The sequence below is a fragment of the Boleophthalmus pectinirostris genome, unplaced genomic scaffold (assembly GCF_026225935.1).
Source record: "Boleophthalmus pectinirostris isolate CB_2022bp ecotype Guang Dong unplaced genomic scaffold, ASM2622593v1 HiC_scaffold_6, whole genome shotgun sequence".
Classification (NCBI taxonomy): Eukaryota; Metazoa; Chordata; class Actinopteri; order Gobiiformes; family Gobiidae; genus Boleophthalmus; species Boleophthalmus pectinirostris.
The window spans coordinates 29,923,144-29,937,100 of record NW_026571447.1 but is presented as its reverse complement, the minus strand read 5'-3'; the positions used below and the strand labels follow the sequence as shown (position 1 = coordinate 29,937,100).

At 37.7% G+C, this 13,957-nt stretch overlaps 1 protein-coding gene across 1 annotated transcript in view; it reads right to left on the bottom strand.

Moving 5' to 3' along the window:
- Positions 1 to 505: 505 nt before the first annotated feature.
- The window catches only part of prkcg (protein kinase C, gamma), a 74,343-nt gene continuing 60,891 nt past the window's right edge, over positions 506 to 13,957 (bottom strand). The window contains exons 13-16 of the mRNA XM_020927935.2: positions 13,848 to 13,928; positions 10,181 to 10,288; positions 8,986 to 9,126; positions 506 to 667 (exon numbers count right to left, since the gene is read on the bottom strand). Of these exons, the coding sequence (XP_020783594.1) occupies positions 506 to 667; positions 8,986 to 9,126; positions 10,181 to 10,288; positions 13,848 to 13,928 (492 nt within the window). The remainder of the gene's footprint in view (positions 668 to 8,985; positions 9,127 to 10,180; positions 10,289 to 13,847; positions 13,929 to 13,957) is intronic.

The following is a 13,957-nucleotide window of genomic DNA, read 5'->3' as shown; positions in this document are numbered from 1 at the left end:
GATTTAAATAAGGAGAACTATCTTCCAGACTTGCAACACAAATGTTAAAGAGGGGGTATTACACTTTTATGTGGTATTAACTGTGAACACATAACATATTTAGATCACCATGAAAATACTATTCATCGGAATGAGTGTGTTTAAAAGTTTCATTAGTTTCAATTGCATTTTTGAAGCTCCTGCTGTTCTCCGTGGTCTCGTGCGCCTAACCAAACAGAGGATTCGATTAGTTCATATGAGAAACCAATCAAACACGCACAAATAATTCAGAAAACCACTTCAGGCATGTTTCTGATGAGGGAACATCGTTACAACATGGTAGAAGCTAAAAAGAAGTTGATTCAGCATAGTACCCCCTCTTTAACAATAGACGAGTGATGAATCTTTGCTATGTTAAACTCTGAGAACATTGTAATAACTGGTTAAATAGTCTAATAGAAAACTAGAATAGGAGGAGTACAGGGCAGAGTGACAGGTGCAGGAGCAGGAGAAGGAGCAGGCGTTCTCAAACAGCGGTGAGCGGAGATGGAGCGTAGTCTGGATTCTGGTAGGAGAAGCCCTCAAAGTCCTCCTGGTTGATGGCGGCGAGGACATCGGGGTCAGAGGGAGTGAGCACGGCCGGAGCTCCCGTGAAGAATTTATCGAAGTTTTCTCCTTTTCTCCCGCCCTGTGGAGAGACACACAGACAGGTCAGACACACTTAGATAGAGTCCAGTCTGAAGGAAGAAAGGACAAGATAAGAACTTTTAAAGGTCCTGTGTTACAAAAGATTGATTCTTCTGAGCTTTAATCCAAGTTATAATGCTGCTATTTCATGAAAGACATACCTGGAGTTGAGTTTTGTTACATTCACACATGTTTAAGTAACCCTTTATTAATAGTCTGTCTGCATCTCCAAAGCTCCAAATGCTCTGTTCCACCTTGTGATGTCATGAAGAGACTGGCAATTCTAAAGCTGAAATTATCAAAGTGATTCTAATGAAGGTGTATAGAGTTTAAAAACACTTCCGGTATTTAGAGAATAACTCCTAAATATGCAGGGTTTGTGTGTTAAACATGTGTAAATGAAACAAAACACAACTCGGGTATGTTTGTGATGAGGAAACAATATTAAAACATAGATCAGTACATTCAATCCAATCAGAAAAGATTTCTTGTAACTTCTCCACTTCTGGTGAAGATTTGTTATATTTTATTTTACACTATATAACACAATATTTTTGATGGCAGTTTTTGTTTCTGTAAATAGTTTAGTTTTTATTTTCAGTCTTTTTTCCCCCTCTTTTTCTTGTTATATTTCAAAATTGGAAAGACCACATTTGAACAGAAAATTTGTAATATGTCAAAAAATTATAACTTTTCTGGTGGAGGGCCCATTACATACTGTGGTCCAAAGCAAAAAAAATTATTTAACGAGGGCTTTACTGACAAAATGTTATTCAAAAAAAAAAAAAAACGCTTTTGAATATCAGCCATCTGAGCATGCTATGCATTTTTTCACTTTTATTTTGCTTGCATTTCCTCTACAAGAACTTTGGTGTGTGTTTTCCATTTCATTGGAGGGTTAGTTATCACCTTGTCTCCAAAGAGCTGTTGTTTCTATGTCCAGAATGCTCCACAGTATTGCATTAAATGTATTTCTCTCCATGGAGCCAAAAAAGTTAGCTAGGCTGGTGCCACCTAGTGCTCAATTTCATTTCTCTCCAGCAACTAGGTCAGGAATCAAAATACACTAGACGGTTTGCATGAACCCCGGAAGTTGCAGATCGCGCACCGGACAATCGGTGAAGAGCTGAACCAACCCAAGTTGCGACAGCAGACTACATATGCTATTCTCCTTTGGACTTCATTTGACAAATACAAAATTCGCATTATTATTATTTATTTTTTTTTGCACCTTTATTTCGTAAGTTCATCTCACAGAAACGACAATGATCATTGACAAATATGTTCACTCTCTATTTTGTTTTCCTGTTGTGCCAGCAATTACTTGGACACCACTGAGCGTTATGGCGCATTACATAAGTCACGAACAAATAGCAGCAATTGGTTAAATAAAAAAGTACCTGCCTACCGTCGAGCGAACGAATCCTAATGCTGCGAGGTCAGACGGTTTCTATGAAGTGAAACCTGGCTGATGAATCAGGCTACAAAAAAGTGACACCACCAAGCCAAATTACACATCAGATCTATGGGGAGGCGACCCTACTCATGTACTTTTAAGCAAGATGGAAAAGGTTAATGCTACTGTGAAACATTTAAGTCTCCATGGGAAAAAAAAAAATCAGATGACAAAGGCTTCACCTGAAATGTGCACTTTTAAGAATTAAGACAGTGACAATTTGAGAGCAGGACAGGACGAAAAACTTTGGCAAAGGTTATAATTTTACAGATTTGATGAACTAACACCAAACGACACTATAAAATAAGTCCAGATAGGCAGGGGGGGTTCTCGACTCTGAGATTTTCTCCCCCCCGCAGGAAAACAAATCCTAATGCGCTGTAGGGAGACTCTTCATCTTATGTTTTATTTTGCTTTGATCAGAATTCAGCTGACAGTTTTGCACATTTGCAGCGGTGACTTAAAAAATAAAAACTGACTAAGCTTAAGGGGTGCACAAAATATTCATGGAATCCAAAATGATCTTTAAGTCTTTGATGGTCCTTTCAGCATGCAGGTAACATCAGGCACAGCGCACAGGTCCCATCAAAGAAAAACAGGGATGTGCTTTCTTTGCAAAACTATTTGATGAACCAAGAAAAAAATATATTTACTTCAAATCTAATAATATCGTTAAGCCTAATATTATATTCCCCTAAAAATAGTCTAGACTCACCCCTGCAGGTAGATCAGGTTCACTGTGAAACTGCAAATGGGAAACTGAGGCTTCATTATTTCTTTTGTTTATAGGAGGAATTTATTTATTTATTAGGTCTAGATTTTTGGACAATGTATTCTGTAGGTGTATGTTTAAGGGAGTTCAACAAAATAGTCAACAAAAGAATTAAACTAACCAATCAGTAAACTGGATACTTTCAGATAAACATTGATTTTAATTTATGTAGAAACAATAAGTAATGATTGACACACTTAAGCATGGGTTAGTTATTGTTTATGTATTTTAGCCTCTCCCAAACCTTATCCAAAATGTTCCTCTGTACTCATTTTTTCATACTTAATTATTATAACATAATTAATTTATATTACTTATTTGTAGGGATGTAACAATATCCAAATCTCACAGTACAATATTTTCACAATATACGTCTCACATCTCTTGACTGCTTGATTTAATATAATCACTGTTGGGCAAGTTACTTCAAAACTGTCATGCCTTATTTATGACCTGTTACTGTCATTTCAAACGACTACTGTATTACTTTTAAGTTACTCTCACCAAAATAATTACACGAAAATGCCAGTCTTTTGGGCTCTGCTGACCCAGGACTAAACCAGGACTGAATTGAGGACTGAATTCAGGACTGAACCAGGACTAAACCAATGCCAGTCCTGTCTCCAGTGGTTACCCGATGGTCTACGAGGGCACACCTCCGGGCCCGTCCCAACATTCAGAAATATAGCGATGGCGTTTTTGCTGCTGATATCACGGTGATTTTAGCAAATCTGTATGAAGAAAAACAAAAAACCCACCACTTTAATCCAAGTTAAAAATGCATTGTAATGCGCATACTAACATTTGGACCAAGTAAAATATTAAAACATTTTTCCCTGTAATGCCAAACATTACTGCGTTACAGCAAAAAGCAATGCATTACAGCAATTCGTTACTGTTATAACACTGAATATAATGTACAAAATTCCACAAATGTCACTGATATTTCGTTACATTTCTATTTGCTCTCACTTAAGGTTTTGCGGTTATTGTTGAAAGATCTTGTATTATGCAAAATTTACTTTAAGCAATGTTATAATGTTGTTACCTCCTCAAAAACATACCTGGAGTTGTGTTTTGTTTCATTCACACGTTTCAGTAATCCTTTATTATTAGTCTGTCTGCATGCTCTGTTCCACCTTGTGATATCGTGAAGCGGTAGTTTTCAAGTTAGACGGCAGAATTCATCCAAATGAGTCTAGTGAAGGTGTATGGAGTTTAAAAACACAGAATAATTCAGCCTAAAAATGCATTCAACATCTGTGAATGAAACAAAACACAACTCCAGGTCTGTTATTGATGTGGAAACAACATTATAAAATAACACAGAACAGAAAATAGTGTAATATGGGCCTTTTAAAATGACAAAGAGGGAGAAGAAGTAAAACCTGAAGTATTTTTAACTGCAAATCAATAAAGTTTGTTGAAGTCTAAGTCCAAATTTTTAAGATACAATACTTTTTCTTAAATCTGCTCTACCCATATCATTAAAGTGCTTCCTAAAGACACAACAAACAGTCCAGAGTAGAGTTTTAATGAATCCTCTCCCTTAAGGCTTCCATGCATCCATCTCCTCCTCTCTCTTCACCGCACCCTGACACAACGCCGCTCCTTTGAATGATCTGAATCTCATTTGGTTAATAGGCCTGACCTTTGACCCCCGCGCTCACTCGGCTCGCCCACTGCACACCTCACCACAGACCGCAGACTGGAGAAGGGAGACTAATGATGCCACAAATTTGCATAGGGAGGAGTAGACAGCACCCAAGGGTCACAACTCCCGCCCTGCTCTACTGGACTGTGGCGTTACACTGCAAAAAGGGGATTTCTACCCTTGGACAAAGTTACTTAAATTTAGCATATTCATGTTAACCTTTAAAGGCACACTGTGTAACTTTTCTGGTGGAGGGTTTAGAATGTTTTACAGTTTGGCATTACATTTATTTATATACGTGAAGACAAGCAGACCAAGTATAGAAATGGACATAGCTAACCCACTTGTTCAGGAGCGCGCTTCCGGCTCCATCAAAGTTAAGGTCCAATTGACTTTACATTCATTTCAGTCTTAAAATGTTCATATTAACCAGCTCTACATGATCCTGGTGTTATTATTTTGCAGTTTTGAAAGTATATAAATTCCTATTCTTCGTATGGAACCTGGCTCCAATTTTGTCCCTCTAACTGGTTATTGTAAGATGGACCCACTGTCACCTTTCACTGGCACTTTGTTTTTTTCTTTTAGCTTCTGCTCCATGGTTAGACATTGTAGGATATGTGTACTCAAGTCCTGTTTGCTGATTTGTTAAGTAAACTTCATTTGATTGGAGCTGAACGCTATGGGAGACTTCACGCTCCCTCAGCCCACTTCTTTGCCATCAAGTCAAGTTACCTGTCAGAACTATGGAGAATCAGTCCCACTCAGGAATGCATGTTTGTCAAGCTGTTTTGAAAAAAAAGCCTGTACATGACATTTTATGACACACTTTTTTTTATTTTACCAATCGCTGCTATTTGGTTGTGACGTATGTAATGTGCCGCTCACGGGTAACTAACTAACTAACTCTATATATATATATATATATATATATATATATATATATATATATATATATATATATATATATATATATGAATATTTCCAAATCCCGTAGGTAGAAGGGCAATAACGTCTTTCGCCTTGATAAAATTCACTGAACATTCTCTTTGTTCCGGCTTTAAATCCTCCATCTTGGGAATTGTTGCCAACACAGAATGTATGACTCTTTGCTGATTGGCTGGTACCTGGACTCACACCTCCGGGGCTTTTGTGAACCATCTAGTGTATTCCGATTCCTGACCTAGTCTCTGGAGAGAAATGAATTTGAGCAGAAGCACTAGGTGGCGCCAGCCTGGCTAGAACATTCAAGGTTAACCAATTCCTCTATAGCAGCTTCGGGAGCTATCAATAGCTCTCCACCCCCTCCCAAGTAGCTCGCCAAAAGATTTCTGAGTTACATGTATTGTGCTAAATAAGTAGAATTTGATTAATTAAATGCATTTAACCATTGTACATGTACCATTTTGATGCCTAACTTTGTGCACTAATAAATGAATAATGGTTTATGTTTTATTGGCATCTAACTGTACTTCATTTAAGGTTTGACGTGTCTCTTCTATGTTCTAAGTTTCTTTTGACCGTTAAAACTAGTAGCATTTTTGTTAAAAGTAAGTAAAACTAAAAGTAGTTCACCTAAGGAAGAAAATTGGAGACCCCCTGCTCTGTAGAGACAAGGTCACATTAAAAAAAAAAAAAAAAAAAAAAAAGCTTTAGAAGGAGCCCAGGAAATAAGGTGCAATTTATTCAAAAAGGTCACTGAAATTGAAACCTCAGTGAGGTTCAAGTGGATTAATCCCAACTAGTCAAAACTTCTCAAATTATTATTAATATTAGATTCAAGACGTTTGAAGTGATGTTGCAATGTACAGAACATCTTCAGAAAATAGGTAGAGGAATGTCAGGTGATGTTGCAGCATGAACAAGATTCACTTCAACTATCAATAAATGTAAAGTAAAAAACATAGCATCACATATTGATTGACCCAGAGCGAGGTGCACTGACTTCATAATTGAACACATGAAAGAGTGTGCTCTGTGGATTCCTTAAGAAACTACAGATGTGATCATTAGTACATTCCACATCAAACCGCCGGCCTTGGTTTGAGTCACAGCTTCAGGCCCTTAGGCACTAGACTTTTTACTCCTAGTTTCCTTCTAATTGCCTGGAACCTACCAAACATACAGTGTGTACAGTCATTATTTGCACTAGCTGTCGAAAATAAGGAAAAATTTAAGGTATTTGAGATATGAGGCAGAATAGTGACAGCTCGCATGTTGCAGTAAAGTTGTGAGACTACGCAGATCAACAGAAATTGTATTGTTATTTATACAAACACAATAGATAACGACACATAACAACATACAGCACTATCTAGACGAGCAAAACAATTACTTAACTTCAGAATATGAATATTAATTCCAGTGGTTTTGACTAATTAAAGCAGCAATTTTTATGTTCATGGAAGTAGGAAAATCAGCAAAACAGGCCCAAAAGAGATGGATAAGTTTCATGGAATACTGTGGAACATTTCAGGCAAAGCTAGAACTTCTATTAGAATCTCCACCAGGACACTCTGGGGCTTTAATATGGATTTTTTTGTTTGACCTAGATTATTTTACTTCAAAAATGACTTGTTTCAATACATTATTTCCTATTTAAAGCCTAATTTACCAGGATAATGCAAGGGAGATTAAGAATCTCTTTTTCTGGGGAGTCCTGGCTCCAGAGAGTTTTAAGTCTTAATTCAATTTTCAATTTCGAGCTAAATTATCTTGCCTGAAATGCCTTGTAACTAGAGAAATATCCTACATCACATTAAAAGGCTCATATTACGCTATATTCTGATCAATGTTATAATGTTATTTCCTCATCACAGACATAACTGAAGTTGTGTTTTGTTTTATTCACACATGTTTAACACACAAACCTGCATATTTAGGCTGAGTTCTTCTCTCAAACAGAAAACACCCTGTTCCACTCTGTGATGTCGTGTGGTAATACTATAAACTGTATAAAGCAGTGGACTAAGCGAGTGTGACATAAGCCATAGCATATGTAATATAGAGTGGGTTAATCCGAACATTTTAACCAAAAAAAAAAAAAAAATGGAGCCCTGCACCTGTGGGACCCAACGCAAAACAGTGCAGCGGGGGACACAGTTTGAAAGCTCATTGCGGGAGCGGGACTGCACAATGCGGGTGAGATGATAAACTGTAGTCCCACAAACTAAATATGGGAGTAAAGTAAAATACACAAATAACTGATGTAGGCCTATCATTAGGGATGTTACATTGTCAAAGTTCTCACAATAACATCGTGGACCATCACAATATATCGAATTACAAGTCTTTTTGCTTAAATTAAAAGTTATGGTGCAGCAATAGCTAAAAAAAAAGACCATTGCTCCATTTCAGTGTAGACTACATGAAGAAATAAAATAAATATCAAACCCTGAGATGTATATTGTGAAAATATCGTATCGAGAGATTTTACATCCCTAATCGTGAGCCTCCCCACCATATCGTGATCTTTCCCACGATATCACAATAAATATTTTACTGTGAGGTTCATACCATGACAATATCATATCATGAGACTTGGATATTGTTACACTCCTACCTATCATACATAATTTAAGGTGGATATTTTATTTGGCATCAGTAAAAACATTTTAAGAAGCCTAAATTTACGGACGTAGACTAATCTTGCACACATTAAGACAATTCCTTTCCGCTTCTCCGTGTTTGATAGAGCTTAAGAAAGCGAACATCCCCATCTTGCGGAAGTGGGACGGAGCAGGGCTGCACAATGTGGGTGTGGGCAGGAGCGAGAGTGAAAATTCTGTCCCATGCAGACCTCTACAGTGGACTAAGCGAGTGTGACATCAGCCATAGCATATGTAATGTAGAGCGGATAAATACGAACATTTTAACCCCAAAATAAATCGGCTCACTGCAGCAGAGTAACATTCCAATGTAAGTCAAAGGCAGCCAGGATCAGAAGGAGCCACAGGTGCCCCCAAGCTCACGTCCTATTTGGAACTCTGTGGCTAGAGTGTTAGTTAAATTCATTTATATGTACAGTCTGTGGGTAATACAGGGAGTGCCTCACCTCTGCACCTTCAGTAGAATCATTTGGATGGTTTCAGTCTTGGAATTGCCAATCTCTACTAAACTAAAAGTAAAAGTAGCTGTAAACTTGAAAACTACTGCGTCATGACATCACAAGGTGGAATAAGGCATTTTAAGCTTTGGAGATGTAGACAGGTATATAAAATAATAAATAGGATTACTTAAAACATGTGTGAATGAAACAAAACACAACTCTCGGTATGTTTTCGATGACCAACATTGTACACGGTTTAAAACGTCCATTTTGTGTAAAACCTTTAAATCTAACCTTGCAAAATAACTTGAATATTCTGAATTCAAGTTAGTATAATCAAGACTACATTTTGGCAGTGTGGTGTGCATCAGAGAGTGAGTTTGACTGACAGCTCTGGGCTTGAAAGGGGGCGGGATCTCCAGCCTCTCCAGTCGGTCCCAGTCCACCCATCGGAAGAACAGGTGCTCGCGGATGTCCCTCTCTCCGTCCTCTCCTCCCCCCAGACGTTTGGCCGGGTGCTTGGTCAAGAGCTGAGCCAAAACAGAAAACAAAAACATAATCCACTTAACAATGATAATAGAAATAATAAAATAAACAAAAAGAATCAGATTAATCGTACTAGTCTTAGAGCAATAAGCCAGTGAAATTTAATTAAAAACACAGAGGACCACACAATTCACGCAGTTTTAAACATAATCAGAAGTGAAGAATTATTTTGTGAAAACAGATTTGTGGATTGTAATTATCTTTTTTTTTAAATAGTCAATCTAATTTAGTATTATGAACATCTAACAAATTACTTTTTGTACCCATGGCAGAGCTGCTTTCTCGTTTTATTTCAAACTAAAAGAATAAGGTCAGGAAAAGTTTGGGAAACAAATTTGTGAATCTGATTCCAATTTTTCTGACAAGAATTGCAATTTTGAGAAGATTTCAATTTAGGATTTCAAGTCAGGATTCAGTTCACAGTGCACAAACAAGTCCAGGGCCAAAAAAATCAGACAGAAGACTAAAATACGAACTGTTAAACGAATAAAAGAAGCAGAACATATTTTGTAAAGGTATGAATTATAGATTGTATATATAAATGAACAAAAATATGGAGTTGTTTGCAGATTTTTCCAAATATTTTGTCTTTTGCAGAGCACATTATACTGTGAAAAACAAAACTAGCTGATTTTAAACTATTTATAAGTGCTTTTCACAACTTTCGGAGGCCAGAAGAAATTTCACCACAACTAGCATGTTAATGTGCACTGCCTGATTGTCAGAAAATATAATGCTTTATAATTACACTCAGACATCATGTAGTAAGCTGACTTATTTTGACCTCACGATACAATCTACTCTGGCAAGAAAGATTTTGCTCAAATACATGGAAAAACAACCCCTTAAATATTTAATTCAGTCACTTTCAAAACAAATATTCTTTTTCTCTCTCTCCGTGTTTGCACTTGGCTAATGCTGAGAGAATCTGACAAGCTGCTGGCATTTATTAAAAGTTTGGCAAAGAAAATGCTCTGCAGCTCTGGGGTATGTGTTTGTATGTATTTTTATACGTGTGAATAGACAGAATGAACTCACTCCTTTGCAGATGGCCACAGCTTCACGTGACAGACTTTTAGGATACGAGACACTCTGCTCCATGATGGACTGGAACAGCTCCTCCTCGTCTATGCCATCAAACGGAGGCTGGGGGTTTACAGACAGAAAATTACATCGTACAACTGTATACTGGGACTATACACGATGTCTCATCAAATCTTAAAAACAACAAGAAATTATGCTGGTGTTGTGTCTGTTTAAGGGTCCAGGGGTGGGCAATTATTTTTTCCATGGGGACACATGAGAAACAGAAAATATTGTGGAGGGCCAAAATGCTTAACTCAGTTCTGCATAATATTAATTGTATGTCTTTATAAAAAGCAGTAAATAGGATTGTTTTGATGAGCTGATAATACTGGTAAGAGTTGATGTTATGACAAAAGTGAGGTTGCCTTACAAAAAATGTCATTTAAAAAAACACCTCTAAATTAAAAGCAATGCAGCTTTAGTCCATGCATGAGGTAAAATTATAAAATCTCAATCGGGCCGGTCAGAGTCAACGGGCCGTATGTGTAGCCAGGCTGGTGCCACCTAGTGCCTCCGCTCAATTTCATTTCTCTCCAGCGAGGTCAGGAATCCGAATACACTTGATGGTTTGCAACAACCCCGGAAGTGCAAGTCCAGGCACCAGTCAATCAGCGAAGAGCCATACATTCTGTGTTGGCAACTATTCCCAAGATTGAGGATTTAAAGCCAAAACTGTGGTGTCTGATATTCTCCATTTGAGGCCTTTGAGCCTCGTAGCTCCCTATAAGGTCTTAATATATGGAAGAGTTAAGTTCAGGGGGTCCATATTCCAAGAACTGTAAGATAAACATATAGGCAACATCTGGAAATGCTTAAACCCTTGGACAATAAGTAATCAGGTTGCGAAAGGGGATGGCTTATAGAAACTATAAAATCTGAGAATATCTGATTTAGAGGTGTCTCTCATATTGGCCAGAGCTCGCCCGGACCTTTGTCTGTAATTTGGCTTTTTACTCTGTTTTTTGTAATAAATAGTATTACACTATCAGAGCTTCTTTTTGGATTCTTCTCTAAACACTCCACACCAACGCAGGAAGCATCACAGTCAGGTGAGAAGATACATTGGGTATTATAAAATGTAAACCACGACAAAACAAAGAGAATGTTTGGTGAATTTTATCAAGGGGAAAGACGTTATTACCCTTCTTCCTACAGGATTTGGGAATATACCAGTTAGTCCCGTTAGCAGTGCATTACATATGTAACTACCAAATAGCAGAGACTGGTTAAATTAAAAAAAGTACCCGCCTACCATTGAGCAAACAGATCCTAATGCTACGAGGTCAGACGGTTTCCATGAAGTGAAACTGCCTGATGAATCAGGCAACCATATATGGCCGGAGAGCTGTACAATGCCCAGGTCTGTCCTATACTGTGCAACTTTGACTTTAGTGAGCTTTTAGCGATGTTATAATGTTGTTACCTCATCAAAAACAGACCTGGAGTTGTGTTTTGTTTCAATGACACGTATTTGAGTAATACTTTATTATTAGTCTGTGTACCTGTCCAAAGCTCAAAATGCCCTGTTCCACCTTGTGATGTCATGAATTGGTAGTTTTCAAGTTAACAGCTACCTTTTACCTTTTGTTTAGTAGTAATTGGCAATTCCAACTCTGAAATTATCCAAATGATTCTAGTGAAGGTGTGTGGAGTTTAAAAACACAGTGGAGCACTTCCTGTATTACCACATTCAGTTTGAGAAAAGAACACAGCCTAAATACTCAGGCTTTGTGTGTTAAACATGTGTGAATGAAACAAAACACAACTCCAGCTTTGTTTGTGATGAGGTAACAACATTATAACATGGCTTATAGCTCACAAGAATCCATTTTGTGTAATACAGGACGTTTAATTTTGTTTGACTTGCATAGATGAGGGTTTTGAGGTATTTCAGACTGATATCAGCACTGTTTTAGCTAATTTCTATAAAACATAAATACAAATCTGTCCATGGGGAATGAAAAGTGCACTTGATGAGTCAACAAATGTGACTCTACAGACTGAAGATTTTCCCGAGCAGTCACGCAGTCTAGTGTTTGAAGCTGCAGCACATAAGCCGGGCTCTGCGTCGCTCTCAGCGTCGTCAAATCAATTCTCACTTACAACAATTTGCTGAATGTTTTTATCCCCATGTCGTGCTCACATCTTTCCTTCTTTCTTTCTTTCTTTTTTTTAGCTGACATCTGAAGAGTATTGACAAGGAACAAAGGATGTAAAAGCAAATATTTGATGTTGGGTTTACCAGTATTAATCATTTGTTTGCACATTGAACATCTCATTGGAGGCACACACTGACACGCAGAGCAGGCATTCACATGTACAAATTTGATCTTGGTAAATGCTCAGGTTTAAGAAAATAAAGAAAATCAAAGTAAAAAAAAAAAAAACAAAAAAAAAAAAAAAAACACCTGACCAAAGGCACACTGCACCTATTTTCTGTCTTCTGTACTTACTAGTCACTCAGGGCGGTGTTATATTTGTCAGAATTTTTTGTTGTGCCATTTTAACTCATGTAAATATTGTTTTAAGGCCGTCTTTTCAAAATGCACCATGTAACTCTTCTGGGGTCCGTCTCCATGGAGATTTATTGCTTTTCCTGGCATGTTCTGCAGTATGGTATTACGCTTATCTATATTCGTGAAAAGAAGATAGCACAAATAGGCCAAGTTACAGGTCAGATCTGTGGAGAGGCCAACCTGCCAACAGAAAGAATGCATGTTTTAAAGGTATTTTTAAGCAATTTATAGCGAAATAAAGCATCTCCATGGAGACTAGGGTTGAGTGGTATCCAAATTTTGATACCGTTAAACCTTCTTAACATTTCACCACAGTATACAGTATTACCATATTACCAAAATGTTTTAATACGACTTTGGTAAGCTACGGGCCGCACCACTGTACGGTCTATGCGTGTGACCTACAGACTTAGAATCTTTTCACATGAATCATCTCCAACGCGATACACGCACAGAACAGACTCATCATCAGCAGCACATCCTCTGTCGCAGAAAGAACACTCATATTTCACTGAGTCGTGTCCTTTAGTCTGACAGAAGCTGAACCGCATCAGCGCACAGGGGAAGAGCTTTTTTATCAGCGCTTTATAGTTTATGCAAATGAGCCATGTGGTTTTAAGTTTTGTTTCTGTAAAATGTAAACAAATGTGCACCTGAAGCCAAAATGCTGCCAAATTGCAGAAGAATTAGTATTTTTTTGGGGGGGGACCAAGTCGCTTGTGGCCGGACTTGCTGTCTTGTCTTGGTCTTTGTTATGTGCTGTCACATGACAACAGAACGAAACTAACTGAAAGTTGTCTCCCCACGCAGTTAAAAGAAACATTATTCGTTTTAAATCGTCATATTCATTCGTGCTGAGCAAACAAATGTAGGTATTAATAAATTATAATATTATATTGGGTCCTTATGAGCTGCAGATTTTTTTAATGAAATTAAATTTTTTGTAATGAAACTGATACCGTTGCTACTTTTTGATACCGCAGTATACCGTAATACCGTATTACCATCCAACCCGAATGGACACAAGCATCCAGTGGACCCTATACACAAAAGGTTACATAGTGCAGCTTTAATTATTGTTTCTATTGAGAGAGCAAACTTACCTGACCCGCCAGCATCTCATACAGCAGAACTCCATATGACCACCAGTCCACAGCTTTGTTATACGGCTGATACGCCACAATCTGGAGTGAAAGACAAAGAGGAGAGAGAC